Source organism: Colletotrichum gloeosporioides, assembly GCF_011800055.1.
Source record: "Colletotrichum gloeosporioides strain Lc1 chromosome Unknown consensus_117, whole genome shotgun sequence".
Lineage (NCBI taxonomy): Eukaryota > Fungi > Ascomycota > Sordariomycetes > Glomerellales > Glomerellaceae > Colletotrichum > Colletotrichum gloeosporioides.
This window is the reverse complement of record NW_025544762.1, coordinates 1,123,655-1,145,093: the sequence shown is the minus strand read 5'-3', so window position 1 is coordinate 1,145,093 and position 21,439 is coordinate 1,123,655. Positions and strand designations below refer to the sequence as shown.

At 53.1% G+C, this 21,439-nt stretch overlaps 9 protein-coding genes across 9 annotated transcripts; 6 read left to right on the top strand and 3 right to left on the bottom strand.

Moving 5' to 3' along the window:
• Window positions 1–912: 912 nt before the first annotated feature.
• On the top strand, window positions 913–1,675 carry GCG54_00009259 (Bifunctional cytokinin biosynthesis protein; the record flags this gene model as incomplete). Its single annotated transcript, XM_045409207.1, has 2 exons — window positions 913–1,069; window positions 1,131–1,675. 2 exons carry the CDS (start codon window positions 913–915, stop codon window positions 1,673–1,675), a joined length of 702 nt encoding a protein of 233 aa, XP_045256452.1.
• Window positions 1,676–2,241: 566 nt separating this feature from the next.
• GCG54_00009258 (Uridine nucleosidase 1) lies at window positions 2,242–3,659 on the top strand (the record flags this gene model as incomplete). The annotated part of the gene is made up of 4 exons (XM_045409206.1): window positions 2,242–2,281; window positions 2,335–2,437; window positions 2,487–2,656; window positions 2,704–3,659. 4 exons carry the CDS (start codon window positions 2,242–2,244, stop codon window positions 3,657–3,659), a joined length of 1,269 nt encoding a protein of 422 aa, XP_045256451.1.
• A 1,079-nt stretch (window positions 3,660–4,738) lies between these two features.
• Window positions 4,739–5,792, top strand: GCG54_00009257 (4-hydroxy-4-methyl-2-oxoglutarate aldolase; the record flags this gene model as incomplete). Its single annotated transcript, XM_045409205.1, has 5 exons — window positions 4,739–4,773; window positions 4,804–5,221; window positions 5,286–5,342; window positions 5,426–5,596; window positions 5,658–5,792. 5 exons carry the CDS (start codon window positions 4,739–4,741, stop codon window positions 5,790–5,792), a joined length of 816 nt encoding a protein of 271 aa, XP_045256450.1.
• Window positions 5,793–6,804: 1,012 nt separating this feature from the next.
• GCG54_00009256 (uncharacterized protein) lies at window positions 6,805–9,226 on the bottom strand (the record flags this gene model as incomplete). Its single annotated transcript, XM_045409204.1, has 4 exons — window positions 6,805–7,209; window positions 7,282–7,570; window positions 7,634–8,054; window positions 8,110–9,226. The coding sequence occupies 4 exons, from the start codon at window positions 9,224–9,226 to the stop codon at window positions 6,805–6,807; spliced, it is 2,232 nt and encodes a 743-aa protein (XP_045256449.1).
• Window positions 9,227–10,035: 809 nt separating this feature from the next.
• GCG54_00009255 (uncharacterized protein) lies at window positions 10,036–10,477 on the top strand (the record flags this gene model as incomplete). The annotated part of the gene is made up of 2 exons (XM_045409203.1): window positions 10,036–10,291; window positions 10,422–10,477. 2 exons carry the CDS (start codon window positions 10,036–10,038, stop codon window positions 10,475–10,477), a joined length of 312 nt encoding a protein of 103 aa, XP_045256448.1.
• An 832-nt stretch (window positions 10,478–11,309) lies between these two features.
• Window positions 11,310–12,624, top strand: GCG54_00009254 (Extracellular metalloprotease; the record flags this gene model as incomplete). The annotated part of the gene is made up of 3 exons (XM_045409202.1): window positions 11,310–11,570; window positions 11,648–12,192; window positions 12,255–12,624. The coding sequence occupies 3 exons, from the start codon at window positions 11,310–11,312 to the stop codon at window positions 12,622–12,624; spliced, it is 1,176 nt and encodes a 391-aa protein (XP_045256447.1).
• Window positions 12,625–14,192: 1,568 nt separating this feature from the next.
• On the bottom strand, window positions 14,193–14,770 carry GCG54_00009253 (uncharacterized protein; the record flags this gene model as incomplete). The annotated part of the gene is made up of 3 exons (XM_045409201.1): window positions 14,193–14,301; window positions 14,343–14,599; window positions 14,729–14,770. 3 exons carry the CDS (start codon window positions 14,768–14,770, stop codon window positions 14,193–14,195), a joined length of 408 nt encoding a protein of 135 aa, XP_045256446.1.
• Window positions 14,771–16,795: 2,025 nt separating this feature from the next.
• On the top strand, window positions 16,796–18,094 carry GCG54_00009252 (Imidazolonepropionase; the record flags this gene model as incomplete). Its single annotated transcript, XM_045409200.1, has 1 exon — window positions 16,796–18,094. One exon carries the CDS (start codon window positions 16,796–16,798, stop codon window positions 18,092–18,094), a length of 1,299 nt encoding a protein of 432 aa, XP_045256445.1.
• Window positions 18,095–18,340: 246 nt separating this feature from the next.
• GCG54_00009251 (uncharacterized protein) lies at window positions 18,341–20,675 on the bottom strand (the record flags this gene model as incomplete). The annotated part of the gene is made up of 7 exons (XM_045409199.1): window positions 18,341–18,881; window positions 18,970–19,329; window positions 19,405–19,751; window positions 19,828–20,086; window positions 20,165–20,237; window positions 20,298–20,599; window positions 20,653–20,675. Coding segments are annotated over 7 exons (1,905 nt in total), but the record flags the coding sequence as incomplete, so codon positions are not given.
• Window positions 20,676–21,439: the final 764 nt, after the last annotated feature.

The window sequence follows — 21,439 nt, the reverse complement described above, 5'->3', positions numbered from 1 at the left end:
TTGGATGTAAGGGAACGGCGCCCGCCTCCGCCGCCCCAAATGCCGTACCCATCGCAGGTTCTGCCCGTAGACAAGCATCTTTGGCAAGCCGGCCTATTCTCATCACATTTGACTCTTCTGATTCTGTGAGACGTTTAAGTCATGGTCCGGCGTTTTATGGGCCCTTCCGAGGGAGACTTACTTGCAGGTCTTGCAGCCAGACTTGACCCGAGATGCTGACACTCTGGCTGTTGGCTGTCTCGCTCGATTTCGGCCTGTATTCATGACTGTACATCGACACAAACCACTGATGCTAAAAGTGACGCGACAGGTGGTCCTTCCGGGTTTACAGTAGACCAACGAGAATTCTCCGTGAAATTGAAAAGTGAAATGAAAAAAAGACACGAAGTTCTCCCCCTTCACTTGGCAAGTTCGGCGGAAATGCCCCTGTACTAACCCAGAGAGTCATGGGCGAGTCAAGATTCTCCTGCTTACTTCTCATTGGCTGGCTCGCAATTGTCGTCTTACGATTGGTTCATCTTTTTAAACAACGGTATCCAGGATCGTGGGACTACTCCTCCCCCACACCACCCGGCAGGGATCACGAGTCTGATGCAATGACATCGCATCAACATGTGCGGCTACGCCTTTCGTGAGCTGGATTTTTGCGCGACTCCCGGGTGGAATACGGAACATCACACACAGTTGAATTGGATCAGAACTGGGCACTTAGGGCTCACTTTGCCATGGGTAAGCTCCAGCTTTCTGACAGTCTCATGCCCCGAACTCATCCGTCGACTATAAAGAGGCAGGTGTTGCTTCTTTCGTATCCCGAAATTTCACGTTTGATTTCGCTTTCCTCAATGATTGTTCACCCACCGATTTTCTTACTCCCTTCCTTCCACATCACTGGTTTACTGGGAGGCAAACAATATGTTAGCCGCCAACATTGAAACTCGCCTCAACCATGATGTTCCCAAAAGAACGAAAATTTGTATATACTGCGGCTCATCTACGGGTTACAGCCCAAAGCACATGGAGGCTGCTCGCAAGCTCGCTCAGTTGATGGCTGCAAAAAGCCTTGATCTTGGTAAGACAGAGGTGCTCAATTCTAAGACGAGATCATCAAGATGCTTACAAAACTCACCTAGTCTACGGGGGTGGCACAGTCGGACTCATGGGAGAGGTGGCCAAGACCCTCGTCTCCATTTCCGGACCAGACGCAGTCCATGGCATCATCCCCGAGCCCTTGGTCAAGTTTGAGCGCGATGATACCTACCGCAGCATCTGTTCCGAGAACAAGATGCCCATCCCGGACAAGATGACATACGGCCGTACTACAGTTGTGAAAGATATGCATACCCGCAAGCGTATGATGGCAGAGGAAGTTTTTGCGGGTGGCCCAGGATCCGGTTTTATTGCGCTCTCTGGAGGATACGGGACGATAGAGGAGATTCTTGAAGCTGCCACGTGGGTTCAGCTGGGCATCCACTCGAGGGGTGTTTGTCTTCTGAATATTGATGGATTCTTTGATGGAATCTTGAAGTGGATTAAACAGGCTGTAAAGGAGCAGTTCATACGTCCAGCCAATGCTGCTATTATCGTGACAGTGCAGACGCCCGAGGACGCCATTGACGCACTCCTACATTATCGAGTTCCGACATCCATATTGCAACTTGATTGGAGTCGAATTTGAATTGATCCTAGATGAGAACTCTCGGCTGTGGCTATCCTGAGTATCATAGACACAATAGAAACTCCCTGCTCAAATGAGCGAAATTCGCCGAGAGGACTGTGACGTTCAATCTCAACGATGCAGAAGGTACATCCAGAACTCAGATCCAACTTAACAAAGGTCACAGGCACATGCTTCATGGACAAGAGAGCACCGAAGGCGGGCACAAAGCTTTGCTGGATCTCTTCGATTCCATGGAGGGCGGGGTTGTTAGTGAACTTCAGCTGTGCGTCCTTCGAGAAGATAGCTGGTTCCATGGATGCCAAGCATAGGCCCACCAGCGAGGGCTGTGAGGAGGGATAAAGCCAAGGTAGTGCCGGTGCCCTCCCCGCCTGCGGTGTCATGACAACAATCGCGTAATGAGTGTCCGGGAGCTAGGCTATGCCTGCGGAGGCTTGCCATTGGTTTTCCGCCTGATGGAACCCTAACCAGGTATTCGTACTTAAGTCGAACTTTCCGGGCTCTCATTCTTGTGCCACATCAACCGTTCGTCTCTAAAACTTCCACCAAGCCTTGACACTGCGAACATGGCTCCAAAGAACCGCGTCATCATTGACACAGACCCGGGTTAGTGAACATGCTGAATGCTGTGATCAGAGTTCTGAGTTTCTTCTTGATAGGTGTCGACGACGTGCTGGCCATTCTTCAAGCACTTTCGTCATCTCCGGAGGATCTGGAGGTGCTCTTGTTGTCCGTCACTTACGGCAACGTTCCTGTCACCAGGTGAGTTATCACTCTGATGCCGATCGCTTGACTTTTGCTGACCAAACAGTTGCCTTCGCAATGTCGTCGCTCTCTTCCACGTTCTCGAGAAGGAGATGGCATGGCGGGAGGCCAAAGGCAAACACTTGGGCTTTGATGCGCTCAAGGCGTTCAAGCCGCTCGTGGCAGTGGGCGCAACACACCCGCTTGAGGAAGACGAGCTTGCCGCAGACCATTTCCGTACGTAAAGAAGTAACATTACCGAACAATTGCTGAACAACTTTCAGATGGCGCTGATGGTCTGCATGGTGTTCATACCGAGCATCCTCATCTCACTCCACCGGAAAACTGGGACGCTGCCTTCGATGAAGATCAGCAGAACTTTTCATCTTCGCTGTTCATCCCATCCAGAGAGCCCGCCCACAAAGAAATTCTCCGCTTGTTGCGCGATAATCCTCCTAACTCCATCACGATCGCTGCCATTGGACCGTTGACCAATCTAGCGCTGGCGGCCGCTGAAGATGTAGACACTTTTCTTCGCGTCAAGGAAGTTGTAGTTATGGGAGGGACGATTGACTTGCCAGGCAACATCACGCCGACGGCTGAGTTCAATACTTATGCAGATCCAGCTGCAACGGCCCGTGTCTTCGCCCTGACCTCGCCTTCTCCCCAATTCACGATGCCACTCGCAGCTTCGCTTCCTCCGTACCCGAACAACTTGAAAGGCCAGCTCAAGCTGACTTTGTTTCCTTTGGACATCACGACTTCGCACCGTCTCTTTAGACGGGACTTCACAGAGAGGATCGCACCCCTATTAGCGAGCGGAAGCCCCTTGGCGCAGTGGACTGGGCACTTCATGTCAAAAACATTCGACAAGATCGACTCAATGAAGGGACCCAACAACAACTCCGATGCTGGTCTTCAACTGCATGATCCCATGCCCATCTGGTACATCCTTACTAAAGAAGACACACGCTGGAAGTCTACGCCCGTGCCTGAGGACATCCGCGTAGAAGCCTCGGGTCAGTGGACACGTGGGATGCACGTGGTGGATCGCAGAGGGCTCAGAAAGACGATGCCAAAGGCGGATGACCCTGACGGCTTGGCCATGGACGAAATGTTGGGAGACAACGGCGGTTGGCTTGTAGCTGGCAAAGGAAATCGGATTAACAGGATCATTCAGTCTCCGGGAAAGGATGTATTTGGTGGGGTCTTGATAGACAGTATCTTTGGCTCGGCTTGAGTACAGTGTGCTGTACATGCATCTCGTTGCTATTCGCACGCTGGCTAGAATTCCAAGGAAAGCGAAATCTTTTCACCTTGAGCTTGGTACTAATACACACGGTGATCTGTGGAAGATGACCGGGTGTGGATGTGTTCTAGCCAGCGCTGTCTTCGTCGGACTGAGTATCGTAGATATCCGGAGTGCCGGCAGATGATTGATTTAGAGTTGCTATCCGGGCAGTGTCCCAGAATATCTAATACTTCTATGAAGACAACAGTTATAGAGAAAATAATAGGGGTGGTAGTAATAATTACGACGAAGATGAGGACGACGAAGATGAGGACGACGAAGATGAGGACGACGAAGATGAGGACGACGAAGACGACGAGGACGACGAGTACGACGACTTCGATAACGATGATGAAAGCGAGTATGAATGAAACAAAGTCGCTTTGAGAAGATATACGTGTGTGTGTGTGTGTGTGTGTGGACACTGCCCGGCTAGCTACAATCTTGACTTGCGATATCTTCTAATTTTTCGATAACCGCTTTAATCAACGCGTCGGTTTCTAGCTCTTGGCTTATATCGGGTTCAGGGATAGTCTGATCGGGGACCTCGCCAGCCCCAAGTATCTCACCCATGAGAGATAGTCGCCATATGAGGTCGCAAATATCCCATTTAGGAGCGTTCTCTGGGTTATCGGTCGTGATAGTGAATTCGCAGCCATTTCGGACGATGCGACGAGTCTCTGATGAGACCAAGAAATCGTTTGATAAGCGGAAGGCGTCACACTTAGTTGGTACCTCTGGGCTGATAATTTCAGCGGTGGAAGAGATTACAAAAACGTTGCTGAGGAGAAGTAAGTTCAAGGTTCGGCTTCGGTTCGACAAAAGGGTCGTGAGCATCCACAGGGCGGCTGGTCTGTCCTCCTAGCTCTGACACTCGGAAGGCTACATGTATTCACAGTACACACCTACCTTTGGATGCCGTAGACCTGCGCCGCCCCTTCTTCTGTGTAGCAGGAAAGCACGCACCGAAGAAGTAGAGTGCCCCCCATCGTGACATGTAAAATGGTCAAAGGAAAGAAAGTGTATATATGGCTGCTACTCAGCTGGTTTTCTTGTTCCTGAGGTCGGAAAGCTGACGTCGAAGTCGACTCAGCTGTGATGTCGCAGATACGCTCACGAGGCTTGACGTACCTGGCGGTGGCTTCCTACCTGGCCTAACACTGCGGTCGCCTAATCGCCAGTCTGGTCAAACAAGAATAGATGGCCCAGCTTTTGCCGTCAAGTGCTCGTCCGCCAGGGAAGGAAACGCAACCCTTAAAGCTGGTACCGGGCACTTTGTAAGTTTCTGCGATAGACTGCATGAACTGAACATACTGATGGATCATCGTGATCGCCTTCAGTTGGAAAGCGTCCCAAGAGGTGCCGTGATCCTCATCTTTTGTCCCGAGAATACCATCAATTATTGCTGGGGAGGGCTGACCACCCGAAGAGCACAGGCGCTTGAGGCTGTTGGTACCGTGATTGATGGGCGGATGAGAGACCTTGAAGAGCTTCGCGAGCTGGGAGGCCTGGTAGGTCTTTGCATCTAATGACCTTTACGTGCGATGATGCCGAATTATTTGCCAACCGCTGCAGGTTTCTGGTCGCGATGTGGCTCCCACACCTCCTCATGGTGTCCTTCATGTCGGCGAGGTAAGTGAACATCCTCCTTTGTTCTTGTACTTGCAGCTGCTTGAGTCTTTTCTATGAGATCATCCATTTCTGCTGTGCTAGAGCGAATATTTTTCTTGTGGTCATATACCTTACCCTACTTTCTTATTGTTGTCGTCATCACTGTTTTCGTGGTTGTGACTATCATCATCGTCGTCGTCATCGTCGTTATTACTATCTTTATCGTCGCTTTCGTCGACGTCGTTGTCGTGATTATCATTATCATCGTCACTATCGTCCGTAATATGAGTAGCTACGTATATAGGAAGTATAGCTGTACAGCCATAGGAAAATTAGGCGGTCTCTTTTCTCATCATCTCTCGGAAGCCCGTCCAAGCGACTAACTTGATCGGATCAATGAGTCGGTCACAATCTCATAAGATGACTGAGATACCATCATCCAGCCGGAAGACTGGCTTGTTAGCGACTTGAACAGGTTCGTCTGCGTGCCTTAAGAGCTGGTGGAGCGAACGCTTGAGTTAATGCGTTCTCTAGAGGAAACACAGAAGGCGATGACGGCTGCCATGGTGAACGGTGTTACAATGACTGAAGCGGCAAAGGTCTTGAGAGAAAGCTGAGTCCAGTTTTGAAATGCCTTGAGAGACGCTGGTTTGGTCCTTTCAGAGTCTGAATAGAGAAGTCATATCTCACTCAACTATTATATAGCATCAAGGGTATCTCACAGGTTGATGAAGCATCGCCAGTCCCGGGGTGAGGCGGTCAATCCCATTACCCTGAGATGCCCTCACGCAAGTAACTGTTTAACCGCATAAAGGCACAAGATCCTTTCTTAAGTAACAACCCTTTTGCGTGTTTCATTAGCAGTGGTTGACTCTGAAAAGAGGGTGGATTGGTATTGGTGCGATACGCTCTGAGGTTATGGTGATCCTAGACACCGTCCTCAAGCACATACGACCATACCCATTGGAAAACTCGGGATCCCGTCCGCTCTCCCATAGATAAGCCAATGAGGGCTGGAGTAGTAGTCGGGTCGGTGACGACCGGCGAATGCCCGGTGTTGTATGTTTTTTGCTGTCTTTTTGCTCCGCTGGACTCATCAAGTGAGGCAACCACTATTCCCCCTTTACCGGCGCATGTTGGGGTCTTTTGAATACACCAACACAGTAATCGTCTAAAGAAAGTCATCGCACTTGTATTCTTTTAGCATATCATCAAGGATATCTCGCAAGTTGATGAAGCATCGTGAAATCCGGGGTGGGGCGGCCAATCCCACTAGCTTCATATGACGCATGCCGCTTGACTCATCCGTCCACCAAACATCTAAACAAGACCTTGAGACACCTCCTTGATGCCAAAGAGTCACCGATATCGTTCGTGAAGGGCGCAATCATTAGGAATGAAGACATTGGGTGGATCTCCTGACCAAGCATCTCTCGGGAGGCCATGCCGCAGCCGCCTCACCGTCAATTCACCCCTTGCCATATCAAGCTTGCTGGACCGAAGCCACGTCCGGCCGTAACCAGTCAAAGGTGTCCAGCAGGTCGAAATTGAAGTCGAGCTGCGTTGAAAAGTCCCAGTCCATGGAATCCAAACCGGCGGGGAGCCCAACTCCGCCGTCGGCGGAGGCAGACGCACCTGCAGCTGCGGCGGCCGGGTTGTTCAGGGCCTGGTCAAGGACATGCTGAATAATTACCTTGCAGTCGGCACAGAGATCCCCGTTCGGAGCGGTTGGGCTAACCCAGTCGAGAAAGCCGACTAGCAGGCTTAGTTTCTGGATGATACTGGAGCGAGTCAACTTGGGGTTCTGCGGGTGGTTGCCCCCGTGGAGAGTGGGCTTGAGTAGCTCGAGACAGAGGATTCCGCCTCCGGGAGCGGCATATGCCATTACCTATATGTATTAGTGTCTCTGTGTGAGTCCATTGGCTGGATAGGGGGTTCAGGGGGTAAGCAATGTACGTACGAGCCACTCGAAATCACCATTCATCACGGACAGGCGGTCCATGTTTGTCCAGAAGAGGAGGGTCTTGGACACCATCTCAAAGCTGACTGCCAGCAATGCTCCATCATCATGCCCTCGCTTCACAAGAAGCCTCTCGATGAAGAACATGTTCTGCAGATGCTCCAGGTACACGATGAGTCGTATGTAGAGTATGGCCACATCAATCTTCCGATCTTGAATGTCTTCATCTTTGAATACGACAATTGGTGGGAATCCAGCGATGGTTCTTAGTTGCCTCTCTTTGATTTCCCTACAGGGGTAATAATGTCAGTAGCCTGTCTGTGAGCCATCGGATGGGGGGCCATTCGCTTACAAAACAGTCTCAACGGATGTCACTGAGCCATGGCCAAGAGCGATCTCGAACAACTCGTCTCGGATGCGAGCAAGCATCACACGAGCGCGGATGAAGGTAGCGGAATACAATCCGCCCTCAGTGTTCCACCCATTCTCGTCAAGGTTTGCTACATGGCGGGCGAGTGTGGCTTTGTCAGAGAGCAGATGCTCATCCTTGAGGTCCAGGGGCGGGGGTGTGCGTGCATATCTGCGGCTCATCAATGGTGGCCTTCCGGAAAACGATGCAAGAACCTTGTCCATGTAGAAAATGTACGCAAAGACCTTGCGTTTGATCTCGGCGCCGATGGTCGGCACGTATGGCTCGGTGTCGACTTCAGCGTGAAAGCCGAGAAACGTGGTCAGCGCTACGGTCTCAGAGTGCAGTTGCCAGCACGCAAATCCTTCAGAATACTTTGTGAGTACGGCCTTATGGTGAAAATGAGGGAGATTACTTACCGGCATCGCCAGAGAATAGTGACTCAATCACTGTTCTCCGTACGGACATAAACAAGAGAAGAGTGTTTCCTCCGCTACCGGCAGCTTTTGTCAGCTCAATGCATGCACCTATGCAATACCGGTATCTCATCACTATCTTGGTGTTCTCGTCCACGGACTCGAATTGCATGCCCACGTCTGGCCGATACGGCCCGAGATATCTCGCCGCGAGTTCCCAATACACGAAGACGACACCGAGCGACTCCCATCGCAGGTTCGGTCCAGTAAGCTGAGCGACCCATTTCTCCGGGTCCACCTCCTCGTCGTTAATGCGCTTCGCCGTATTGGCGCATATGGTGCGCGCAAGAGCCTCCATCTCCCTGTCACTCACTGGCGTAGCGCTGTTGAAGTGCCGTGGGAAGGTCTCATAGAGAGAGAGCATGATCCGCCGCCCAACAGGACGGATCCAGCCGTCACTCGGGCTCGAATGGCTATCCCATAGCTTCAGTCCGGCTTCCCGGTTCGGAACATGTCGGAGAATGTTCAGGCATGTCTCGAGAGCTTGGGGCGTCAGCGGTGGAGAGCACTCCAGGCCGCAGTAGTTGGTCGTGCCAATCTCACTGATTGGCGCCGTTCCTGAGGACTGAAGTCGGTTAAGATTATGCCGGGTCTCCTCGTAGATCCCGGAGAAAGAGGTGAAGCCCAGGTAGCCGATGCCGAGGACACTCGGAGTCGCGGCCACGGACTCGGGGCTTGTGGGGTGGCTTGCGGAGCCGGAGCCGGTACGCCGCCCAGGCGTCGCACTGGTCGGTGTAGGCACTGTTATCGGAGCTCTCGCTGATGAACCTGAAGGATGGCCTGGCAATGATGGGGGAAAGGCGAGTGTCAGGGGGGATGGCGCCACAGAGCCCCGGGTGTCTCTTGCTCGCCGATGTTCTCTTGATCGATTCGGTCTAGGACTTTCTCGAGCCACAGGGGTGCTGCTGACAATGTATTCACATGCTTCTGGGTTCTTCGACTTTCTGCATCTGTTACAAATGGGTTGCGTATGGTCGCAGGCTACTTTGCGTTTGCGGCATGGCTCACAAGCCTGAGCCCGTCCGTTTTTGCGGAACAGTCTCGGCTCCGTAGACTCCATACTTCTGTGAGGATAAATTTTTCAAATAAAGTAGATAATTATGAACCGATTCCGAATGATTCGGCGTCTCAAACTCGGTGTTCCATTTGTTCATTCGGCGATGTTTGTTCGATGAATGCCAGACAGCAAATGAGTTCGGCTTGAGAAAGAAATGTCGGTCTCGGCATCGGCTTGCAATCTTTCGGCTTCGGCAGCGCTCGCCGAGCCGAAGCCGGCCCTCCACACCTCCACACCGACCCCATGTTGGCGGGTGAATCATGGTGATTTAGCCTGGTGAAGGTACACATTACTAATTCTCGCTCAAACATCCAGACCACCTAACCCGAATCGACTGGCCGACATTCACGTCGCAAGGGCTTACAGGGCTGACCTGCAGGGTATTTTCTGGTAATATTTCCAATGCTAGGCACGATTGGCCGTTGGCCCGTCGGTGGCTGCATTTAGGAATCCGCTTCGGCATCGATGTGCCCGGTCTGACACTGGCCGGAGCAGCGCGCTAGCAAGGCGGACCAGTTCCATCGTGCAAGTTTGAGTAGTCGACTGACGACGCGCCCTTTGAAATGATGCCATGTATTTCTCGGAAGTGGCTTGCGTGTCTGTGAATCAAGGTGATGGGAACTCGGTCCCGAGGTCGTTTAGGATTGGAAATCTAAAATTCAGCATCATGGCCACGAAGCGTATAAAGGCCGGCCAAGCCCTCCCCGAGACCTGAGGTTGGAAGGCATCAGTAAATCAAACAAGCTTCAGTCTATACAATTGAGGATACACACGATATTACCCCGTCAACTGAAGGTCTTTAAAATCTCCACATGAGCTCCATCGAAACGACTTACCTCAAGGCCATCCTTCGCGACGCCGTAACGAGCACCATGTCTGGCAACTACTACGAATCAGCCATGGTCATTCCTGGCATGCACGCTTCGGCCATGCCTCGTCGACCTGCTCAGCCAGCTTCATCTTCAAGGCCCAATGTCGCGGCGATGGCTTCAGAAGCGACGCTCGTCGACAAGAACGGTGCCCCTGTTCTGTCCAAAGAGAAGGCCGATGCCGAAAGTGTTGTTGATGGTAAGTTGTCCTGGCAAGCTTGACTTTCACTCTTTGCTGCTACGTTTTCTTGGCTTTCGCCGTCTCACCACGTTCATGTTATATTCGCGCGGCTCGATAATTCAAGAAGACGACGCTAACCCGCTTCCAGGATCATCAACAACATCCCGCAAAGGATTCCTCAAGCGCATCTTGAAGAAGGCCTAGATGAGCACCACGTTATTACCGACATGATACCCTTGATCCTTCATAAGCAACAAAGCATTTTTTCCGTTTCAGCATGTGGGCCATTCCCAGAGTACCGGATGGCGTCAGCATCTTAATCATCCGGCTGACCGTTGACGACGCCCTGTCACATCTTGGCGCACACACGCGCGATCTATCTCACCTTTCATTGCCTGGACGGTTTGGCTGGAGCCACTGCAGCCGAAGGCGTAAGCAATCCTCGGTCAACGATTTCGGAAGGCCGTCCGGGTCGGCCATCGACACTCTTTTCCGAAGCTAGACCCTGACACCGTCTCTTCATTGGACGAGTTGGCCTGCCATATTCCAAAACGGTGCGGCATGGCGCCTCCAGGCAACTGCAGCTTCCAAACGCTCAACGACGCTCTATCAATACGAGTTGAAGTGGGCTCAACTCTTTCCTTCAGTAGAACTTTTCTCGTGCATTTCCACTGCCGTTGAAGTTTTCCGTATTTCTTATCGTAGCGTGGCTTCGCTGTCGACATCAGCGATGTGCACGTCTATTGGCTGGTGTTATAAATGTCCCGTTGAGGCCACCAGACAAGTGGCTACATAGAACCTACTGATTAGGCACTGAGGGAATGAATAGAATGAATGAATTTGACGAAACACTTCCACCAGACTTCGCGGGCGTTCAGCCCATCCTAAAATTCTGCGCTGCAACCGTAGCTGTTCTCCTTTGCAAATTTGCCAACCTGTTCGACCACAGCACACTACAAAACTCTCGGTTTTTACTGACCTTTGAGATGAATTCTAACATACCTGCCTCCTTGTCTCGCAATATTTATCGCATACTATGGTCAAGTTCGCGTGGGCTTTGCCCCTCCTACTTGCTAAGGCCTCCTTCGGTCGCCCTTTCGGAGAGATCGACCCCAATGAAATCGGCCTCACGCTCTGCGGAACAGATCACAGAGATGGAGAGCAGCACGCCCGCGACGATCTTTTTGCCTTAGAGTCCATGTACAAGGACACCGCCGTGTTCAAGGAACAAGAGCCGATCCGCATCCCTGTCAACATTGTCCTCGTCGGGAACGACAATTACACGAGTTTCTTCTGGGTAAACTCCAGCATTCGGACTCCTTCTCTAAAGCGTTGACCAAGACACAGGCTAAAACTGTTCTTCCCTCTCTGTAGAACAAAACCACTGCGATCGAGGCAGCCTACGCCAAATACCGCAGCGTCGGCTTCGAGTTCGGCCCGTTCTCCTATGAAGAGGTCAACGAGGATTCTGCGATCCAGCACAGGTTCAGGATATGGGGAAACGTCACCTCGGCCTTGGTCCGCGCCAACCGTCGCGGCGGAGCGGACACGCTCAACCTGTTCCTGGTCCCCGCGAACCTGGGAACCTACGGCTTCGCCAACTTCCCGTGGGCCCTCCTCGACGCACCCACAAAGCGCAAGGGCCTGGAGTTTCCCCTAGCCAGTGACGCTGTCGTCATTGCCACGGTGGGTCTGACGGAGGAAATGCTTGAGAAGCTGGTTGTGCACGAGACGGGCCACTGGCTCGGCCTATACCACACGTTCCAAGGCGGTTGCAAGAGCGACGATGACCAGGTTGAGGACACTCCTCAGCAGGATCTGAGAAAGAATTTCCAAAAGACTTGCGACGCAAAGCAGAACTCGTGTCCCTTGCTGCCGGGATACGACCCCGTTCGCAACTACATGACTTACACTGGATGGTGAGTTGGATGTGCCCAATAGACTCGGTTGTTTCTTTCAACTAACTAGTGGGGGGAAACAGCAGCGATGGCATGCACTTCACCGCGGGCCAGGCACGACGCATGAGGCAGGCTTGGGAGGTGTATCGCGACCCCGAGACCAGAAATCTCCCTGCATATAGCGAGATGCCTCTTCCGCATATGTCGCCCGCTCAGAAGCGAGATCTGATCGACCTATGGATGGAGCGAGAGCCACCGGAGTTCCGCAAATATCATTCCCAGATCCCTGTTATCCCTTTTGGTCCTCCTGGTCCTCACAGTGGCACAAAATCTTGGGAATGGCCTGGACTGAAAGCCCCGGGACGGCGCTTGCAACCTTGCTGTCAAAAAGACGCGGCGGTTGAGGTCAAGAAGAGTTCTGGCGGTATTCCACAAGGGGAGGGTACAGACTAGACGAGACCGCCTAGTTTGCCTGAGATAGAGCGACTACTTTTCCTATGTGCTCGCTATCGTCGTTACTGTTGTAGTCGCTACTGTTATTGATACTGTTATCGTCGTGTATCGTCTTCGTCCTCTATTACCAGTATCTATCGCCGTCGTCCCCCGTCGTCCTCCTCCGGTCGTCCTCCTCATCAAAATCACTAAGTACACAGGAAAAGTAGTCGCTTTGGCACAGGAAGAATAGGCGGTCTCGTTAGATTGGGTTCTGCAGCCCATACGACGTATTAGGAATTGCACAAGTTAAAGTCCAACGGTCATGGCGCTCGTTGAGACCTGGCTTACCCTGCATATATGCCCGGCTCCAACCGTCGCCGCAAGAACCTGGCTGGTCATGGTTTTGCGGCTGAAAAGCTTTCCTTGTTATAAACCCCTGCTTAACTTCCCTCTCAGTCAGAGAAGATCTCTCAAGCTCCCGCAACCGTGATGCACCGTGTTCTCAGAAGACCCTCTTTCAAAGAGCCAACAAGGCCCTCCCTCACATGGAAACCACCGCACCACAGCATAGAGCCGACTTCGCCATTAAGCACGTACCAAATTGTTGCAATAATGAAGCTATCCGTCCTCCTTGTCCTCGTAGCATCGAGTCTCGTGGTCAGCGGCAAAACATCTATTGTGTGCATCTATCATATTACTCTAAAGAAGATGTCAGGTGCTACGGATGCTCAGCTCAAGTTGGAGGACAAATGCCCAGATATGAAATGGCAAACTGCATAGTAGTGGCACAAACACACACACACCCTTACGGTGTATTTTATACAACTGCCTGTTTACTACGGTGTCTCATGGTGTCTACAACATGTAAGCCAATAGATCAAGATCTTTTTCTGGCCATGTTGCCAAGCTGACTTTTCAAGGACGGCTTCACAGACGGTGTTCAGTCCAGAGGTACGATCAATGGGAGGTATTGTTAAGGCATTCAGATGTATGGTCATTCCTCGAATTAATCTTCCGGAGTTTCATATGTGTTGACGAGACCTATCTATAGCTTCCATTTGTGAGTGGTTTGGTCTGAGGGTTCTTGGGGCGACTTGCGTGGCGTGCACATTGACGGGCGCCGACTCTTTTCTGAAGTCATCAAGCTTGCGAAAACAATTTGATTGGGCCAACTTGAATGTGTTTCCTGCGGACAGACCACCCAAACACCTCTTATGAAAGAAGGTGCGTATTGAATTGAAGTAATTCGATTTAACAACTTCATATCCCGTCGAATACGTAACGTAGAGACTGTCTACGTGTTTCCCGTTTCGATACTCAAAGGGGGTATGTAACGAAGCCGGGTTCCAATAACTAATTTCCCTATTGGTTCCTCCGCATCCCCATGTATCGTCGTCTTTTAAACCCGCTTTCGCGCCCGCCCGTTATTCCTCTGAACCAGCCGATCTTCAGACACGACTAAGGGCCGCCCTCGGAAGACGGGCCGGTCACGGGAAAGCCAGAATCCTGGGAGTATTTGAGATGGCAGTCAGCAAAAACCTCCCTTCTAGCCTTGGGAAATCGGGGAAGCATGCAGGAGAACACTCCTATCCTTCGTCAACGATGGATAGCAATAGGCTCGCATACTCTATGTCCTCGATAGCCGCGTCGATGTTCTCAGACTCCCGCAGCTTCTGAAGGATATCGAGAGACGCGCTGTACAGGTTCTACGAGAGTAGAGTAGCTCTATGCCCTACGGCTCTTGTGAGCCCCTATCGCCTCGATGAGCTTCTGCTTCTGGGCCTCCCTTTGAGAAACGCCTTCCGGGATCAGGTATATGTATGGTATCTCTGAGTGTTTGTAGGAACTGCAGATTGGCCGGGTGCCGTCGTACTGCTGATAAAGATCCCTCTATCTCGGTTCTGGATGATCCGTTGGCTCGAAGGTGAAAGAGGAGGGAGAGGTAGATCGGAGCATGTGTCAAGTTGAGGTTGACTTTTTCGTTTTCGGCATCCTGGTTGCGTGTGTCACGTCAGCAAACGCGTGCTTGGTTTTCTTTTTCCAAGCAGAGATGGTTCCAAGCAGAGATGGTGATTTTGAAAGGGTTCGCGGGGCTTTTGTTACCGTTTCAAGCGGCTCGCACGTGTGCTTGGAGGTGGAGGAGTGTCTTGCTGAGGCGGTTCATGGCTGGTGCCCGAGGTGTGCGGTAGCCGGAGCCGCAGGTTGTGTGTGTGTGTGTGTGTGTGTGTGTGTGTGTGTGTGTGTGTTTTGCATGTTCGTCCGAGTGCGATGCATACGAAAGCTGGGCAATGGAGTGATAATGATGGGCCCGAGGATAAGCACGCGAAAAGTCCTCATAGGCAGCCAAGCCTGTTAACAATGACAATGGCGTACTAGACGCCAGCCAGAAAAGCACACTATGAACACGGTATAGTAGAATTTCTCGTGGAACCCAGCACGCCTACAATCCAGTCTCTGGAGACGTACCCTCTGCGTGCCGAATGACACCCTGGACCATGTACAAACCCACGTAGCTCACAACGCTCAGGGGGCAGAGAAGAACTCTTACCCCCTCCGGCAGCGGGCAGCAAGAACCGACTCGCATCCACAATATCCTCAACAGCATAATCAGGGCTGCAGCCGGCTGGGCTGCTGGAGTACTTCGAGGGACGCGCTACACGGGCTAGCCGACAGCCGCTCTAGCACCCTGCGGCTCCTCTCGTGCGCCTCCGTTATATACGTAGGCCTCTACTTCTAAGCTGCTTTCTCCGAGAGGCCCTGTAAAACCGTATGGGATCTCAGAGTACTGACGAGAGTGGTAAGTAGGCCTCACGCCGTCGTACTGGTTTTTGCCTGAGGTTGATTCCCATTGTTCGAACTGGTCTTTTGGAGAAAAAAAGGGGAGTCGAAAAAAAACCCGAAAAATGGGCGGGGGGCCGATTGACCTTGAGTTTTGATCTTCAGCATCCTAGTACGGATGATGCCTATGTCAGACATATTCCTCATTTGCGGCGAAAACGCATCACCAGGCCAAGTCAGGCCCGGAGGATAGACCTGGAGGGTGCTCCTGTGAATAAGTATCGCCTGCGCCCGATGTACTACGGGCTTTAGATGCCCAAGTTTAATCGCCATATGGTTGGAATTTGACAACTTGAAGAAGTAGACGAGTAGCCGGAGCAGAGGACATCAGATCTAGATCCAGGGCTTGCTATGCAACAATCCCCAGGTATTTTCTTCTGTTTCTTGCGCCGTGTTCACACTCAATCGTCCAACTATGGCCATGATGCTCCTTATCAAGGATTTACTGAAGCTCGGATGCAAAGCAAGTTCTTGCGCTTCATCGTTAGATGACGTCCTGCCATCTAACGATGGAAAGAGCAGCGAGGATGAGTCCCCGACGATTGTGAACAGGCGTTTACGGAATGAAAAGAGGCGTGAGGGTGAGCGATACCTGTTGACGGTGTTTAAAACGCCGACTTTCTATTGAATGAAGTCCGTTCTCTTCCCTCGGACGTCATCCCGATGCCTCGCACCTCCTGATTGGCCAAGCCCGTTGTTTGCCCTGTGACGGCGAACATCAGCCCGCTTCTGACGTTGACCCATGTCGTCGTCAACAAAATCAATGGGGGCGATTAAGTTCGTCTTTAGGTATTGCTGGCGACAAAGTACGTCTGTATTCAGGCTCCGCGGACGTGGGAAGGGGGCTGTTATGGAGAAAGAGTCCAGTCCGCCCACACGCGTCTGAAACTCTGGAGGACTGCACCAAGTCCCTTTACGTTGGGCAATACATAACAGACTTAATCGATTCATTCTCAAATATACTGAATCTAGATCACCACACGGAGGCCATTCGTTGTGGATTGAACCCAAGCCCACTGCCGTGTGGTCACTGCCTCGTAACTGCTGTATCAACCGCCAACTCTGAACGCGAGGGCCGCCGCACCTATGCACCTATGTCATAACGGAGTCCTGTACCCCGTTAGGCCTCAAAGCGAGAAGGCTCAACATAGTCAGCCGCAAATTCCCGTATGTCTCTGGCACTTACCGCAGATTATGATTACGGAGCCCCATTACGGAGCCCCTATCCCAAGTCCAAACAACCAACCACGCTAGAGGAGAAGACCGCATGCGCCTCCTGCCGATCTGCTGAACGACAACTCAAGCTGTTGTGTATACAATCTCTGGTTCTTGCAGAGTGGGGGGGAAAAACATGACCCAAATCCTCATCCAAAACGTTCGTGTCTTTGATAACGAGGCTATCTTGGAGCCGAGTGATGTTATCATCACTCGGTCCGCCGGAGACATACAGAGCCCCATGAGTGACGGCTCTGCGGTCGAGACTTTCGACGTCGTCGTTGACGGGCAAGGGTGCACACTGATTCCCGGCTTCATAGACACCTACGCCAACATCAGGGGCGCCAACGCCGCCCTCGGCACCTTCGCATCGCACGGAGTCACGACCGTTATCGACTCGAGCAGCAACACCCAGCAATGCCAGGCCCTGCGCATATACGCCGCCGGCCGCACGAGATTGCCAACCGTCTTCACCTGCGGGACCGCGGCGGTGCTGGCTCGGGATTCTCAACCATACATCCACGACAACCAGGACGAGGTGGTCATACGCACGGCTGAAGAGGCTGTGGCCTTTGCCGCCGCGAGAGCGAGCGGCCCGGACCGCGCCGACTTCGTCAAGGTCGTCGTCGACCTCCATTCTCCCCCCAACGACTCCCTCCTCAAGGCCATCGTCGACGCCGCCCACGCCCACGACAAGCTGACCATCGCCCGCACCACCGGCAGAGCGTCCTACGAGCGCGCCATGCGCGCCGGCTTCGACGTCTTTGCCCACGCACCGCTCGACGCGCCCCTAGACCCCGCACTGGCACGAGAGATGGCCGCCCGAGGGAAAGTCTTCGTGCCGACGCTGAGAATGATGAGGACACGCGCAACGCCAGACGGGGCCGATGGGATCGATGGAGTCGATCGAGTTGACGGAGAAGAAACACACCCGCCGGCGCCCGGGCCGCCTGGCTTCCCTTTCCCAGACCTCTATGGCCGCCCCCCACGAGACGATGACAACAATGCCTTCTCTGATGCTGCTGACGCCGGGTCTCGGCAGCACAGCAGACCGGGCGCCGTGCCGGGCGGCAGCTACGACAACGCGGCGGCGAGCGTGCGCACGCTCTACGAGGCCGGGGTGACGATCTGCGCCGGGACGACGGCGAACCTGGTGCCCGGTACACAGATACCCTTCGGAGAGAGCCTGCACGACGAGTTGGAGCTGCTCGTTGACGCGGGCATGACGCCGCTGGACGCTCTTCGCTCGGCGACCTGCGTCGCTGCCGCAGCGTTCCGGCTCCACGATCGCGGCATCGTCAGGGGCGGTCAGAGAGCGGATCTGCTGCTCATCGACGGCGATCCCTTGGTGGACATATCGGCGACGCGCAAGATTAAGAGGATTTGGATTCAGGGCGAGGAGGTTGAGCCCGCGAGGACGCATCGACGGTCATGAAGGGAAGCGGCTGTGGGCGGTGGACTGAAGAGATACTGTTCCTTTGGAGATTGATTCCTGCCGCTCTGCGACTTTTGTCTGTATTTATTCATTAAGTGTAATATACCCTTTCCCCCCCCCTCCCGGCCCCTTAATGTCTTCGGGCGACAGTTGTGGTGTGACTTGCTTCGTGTGCATTGAGCGTTCTGTTGACCATCGGTCATGTTCAGCCGAAAAAACGAATTCGCCACCATTGGTCTAATACGTTCAGCGAGGCTGCACTTGTTGAATGTAGCCAATGGTGCTCTCGAAGCTGACAACACAGCCGTTCTCGTCCGCGTCACCGAAGAACCCTCCCCTGGAACCATCAAAAACACGAGCTCCTTGCACAACAAATGTGGGCGCGGCGTTCACGTCCGGCGACTTGGAGCCGCCCCTGCCATACGGCGGAATACGGATGCCCCTGGCCCTGGCCGTCTCCTCGATATCCCGGAGCAATTCCGCCGCACGGCCCGAGACACCACTCCGGACGCCCATCTCATGGAGCACACAGCACGCCTTTGCGACCGTGTCGTGCACGGAGGGCTCCGTCATCTGCGGCAGTAGGACGTGGACGGCGAACGAGCAGTGCTCCGCGGCCCAGTACTCGTGTTTCAGAGTATAGAGGCCGCGGTAAATCCACAAGTTCGAGATCATGGAGCTGGCGTGGAGGATCTGCAGGGAGACGGCGTTGCGGCCGTCAAAGTCTGGCCCAGACTGGCTCGTGAACGTGTCGAGAAGCTTCAACGCTACAAAATCGTACGTGCTTCTATTCTTTGTCAATTTCTTGTGTCTTTTTTGAATTGTTGCAAGGTTGAGTTTGAAAAATAGAATTCGTTTTGGGTGGGGGGGCTTACTGTAACAGTAATATAGATGGCAGTACACTGTTATTCATCGCGAGGTGGTCCAGCAGAGACAGCTTCCAGCAGAGAAGCTTGTTGTACAGCACCGTACAGCGTCCGCGGTCGAGAATGGGACGCTGAGTGCCGTTTCTGAGGAAGCCAGAGACGAGCTGGTCCATGATCTCGCAGAGGGAACATTCGGCGGCAAACACCTGCAGCTGGTACACGTCCCCTGCCTGGTTGGCTAGGTGGCTGTCGACGGCGGGAGATGCTAGCCCTAGCGAGCCGGCCGACAGTCCGTCTCGAGCCTCGAAACTCTTCATTATGAGTGGCTTTGAGACGGACATGTGCGGTGAAGAGACAAGCGATATTTTGCTGTGCCCAGAGAATTAGTAAAGTGGCTTCGGGAGGGCGTCGTGCCCAAGAAGAAGGGTAGCTCAGGCGACTTACGCGAAGAAGCAGTAGAAGCCCCAGGCGACGTAGGAAGCTGCCTGCCACAGTTTCAAGTCGTCCGTCGCCTGGGTCTCTGGGTGGCGGAATACGTTGGACCCATTCGTGCCTAGGCCAAGAGTTGACCAGGCCTGCAGCATCAGCCTGGCCAGGCTCGCGGCTCGGGTGCGAGAGGCACAGGTTCCCTTGTTGCTGCAGTAAACCCAAAGGACCGCCGCTCCTTGTAGAAGAGTCAAGGAGCTCACGCCTCGTTCGGCGTCGAGGAGTTCGAAGGCGCAATCCGCGAACTTCTGGGCCATGTCAGTAACATCCACGCGGAGGCTACTGTGCTTCCTCATCGAGTGTAGCTAGAAGCAAAGTCAGTCTCCAGCAAACGGGCGCGAGGAGGAAGAGAAAGGGTTTTCTTTTTCTTTTGCAACGCACAGATGAGACGGCTAGGATGGCGTTGACAAGAAGCGGAGAGCAGAATTGTTGCTTCTGTTGTGCGTCGGCATTGCTCAGCTCAGCGGAGAAGAGATCCCGGGCAACGAGACGTGAAAGTGTGCCGTCCCAGGCCCAGAATAGCTCGAGAAGCTGCGTCAAGATTTTGTCGTCCTTCGAGACCGTCGTCCAGCGAGAGACGGGCAAGGTGATGCCGGTGTCGGCATTTTCGGCTGAGAGTGATCTCAAAGAGCTCTCAATGCTATTAGTAAAGAGGAAATAAGTTTAGTGTGACTCACAAAACACTAGACCATTTGAAATGGTATCAACTAGAACTCACCTCCCTGTAAGATTCTGCGCTGTGTCTGCCAGCACGTTGTCTTCCGGCTGCGATGTTGTGACGAGGCGGTCTCCTTTCTCAGATATCAGTCGTGATTCTAGCGTTGAAGGGAGACGTGGTCGGGATTACTCACCCATCTCATCGTCACGGTCGCCCATAAGCAGCAGACTTGCATCGGCTATGGACTGGATAGTATTGTCGAGATGATTCGAGCGCTTCAGTCGCTGCAAGATCTCATTCGAGGCGCCGTCTTGGCTGGCGCTCAGCATTTCTAACACCTTGCGGCTGCTCTCATGCGCCCTGGACACATTCGTAAACTTCTCTTTCTGGGCCTCTTTCCGGGAGAGGCCCTCGGGTACGGGATAAACACATGGCGTCTTCGTTCCGGAGCACATCAAGCAGCTCGGCCGAATGCCATCGCACTTGATGGGGGTACTTTAGCGGGACTTGTACGGTGATAAGACTGCAGAGGTTGAAGAAATCCTGACCTTGACTTTTCTTCTGCGGCATCCTGTGGGGACGATGTTAGATCAGACGGTCCGAATTGGGAGCAAAAGAGTCAGTTTGAGACCATGTACCATCGCATGCGGCCGAGACCTGGGGTCTCTTTCTCTTCAGCCTTGGAGTTGGAATTGGTTGTGGTCGTGGTCGTGGATGGCCACCCGGCGCGAGCGGCAGCAGCGGCCTCAGCCTGGCGGGACTAGACATCAAGTCGGCTTTTTGGAGTATGAAGGTATTCGCCTCCTACAGATGTGACAATAGTGCCGGGCTTGTGTTTAAAAGACTGGACTGGAAATGGTCAGAAGTGGTCCAGCTTTCTTCTTCTTCTTCACATGAGCACAACGCAGGACTGTTCTGGTGTCCACCGTGGGCAAGTTCCAGAGACGTATTCTCCCGCTGTGGTCTAATAACCACGAGAAGCGAGGAGATTGCAGTCTTTGAGTCAGGCCGTGTCGTGAGGCGAAAACGATGAGAAGGGGGTGACATCAAACGGGGAAACACATTTCGAAATACACTTGAGTAGAAAGGGAAGAAGGCGTCTCGCAAAGACTGCAGAGACGTCCAGTTATAGGGTTGATCGGTGACCCAATGCTCCGTGGTTGCCCGTGTCGTGAGTGTTGCAGAAGACCGAAATCGTCTATCCCGCAGCAAAACCTCCGCCAGGGTTGGGTCCAACAATTGAGCCTTACCTGGATGCTAGCAGGCGGCGCGGGGCGGGCCTCCGGTGGACGACAACAAACCCCAGACACAACGGGGGGGGGGGGGGGGGGGGGG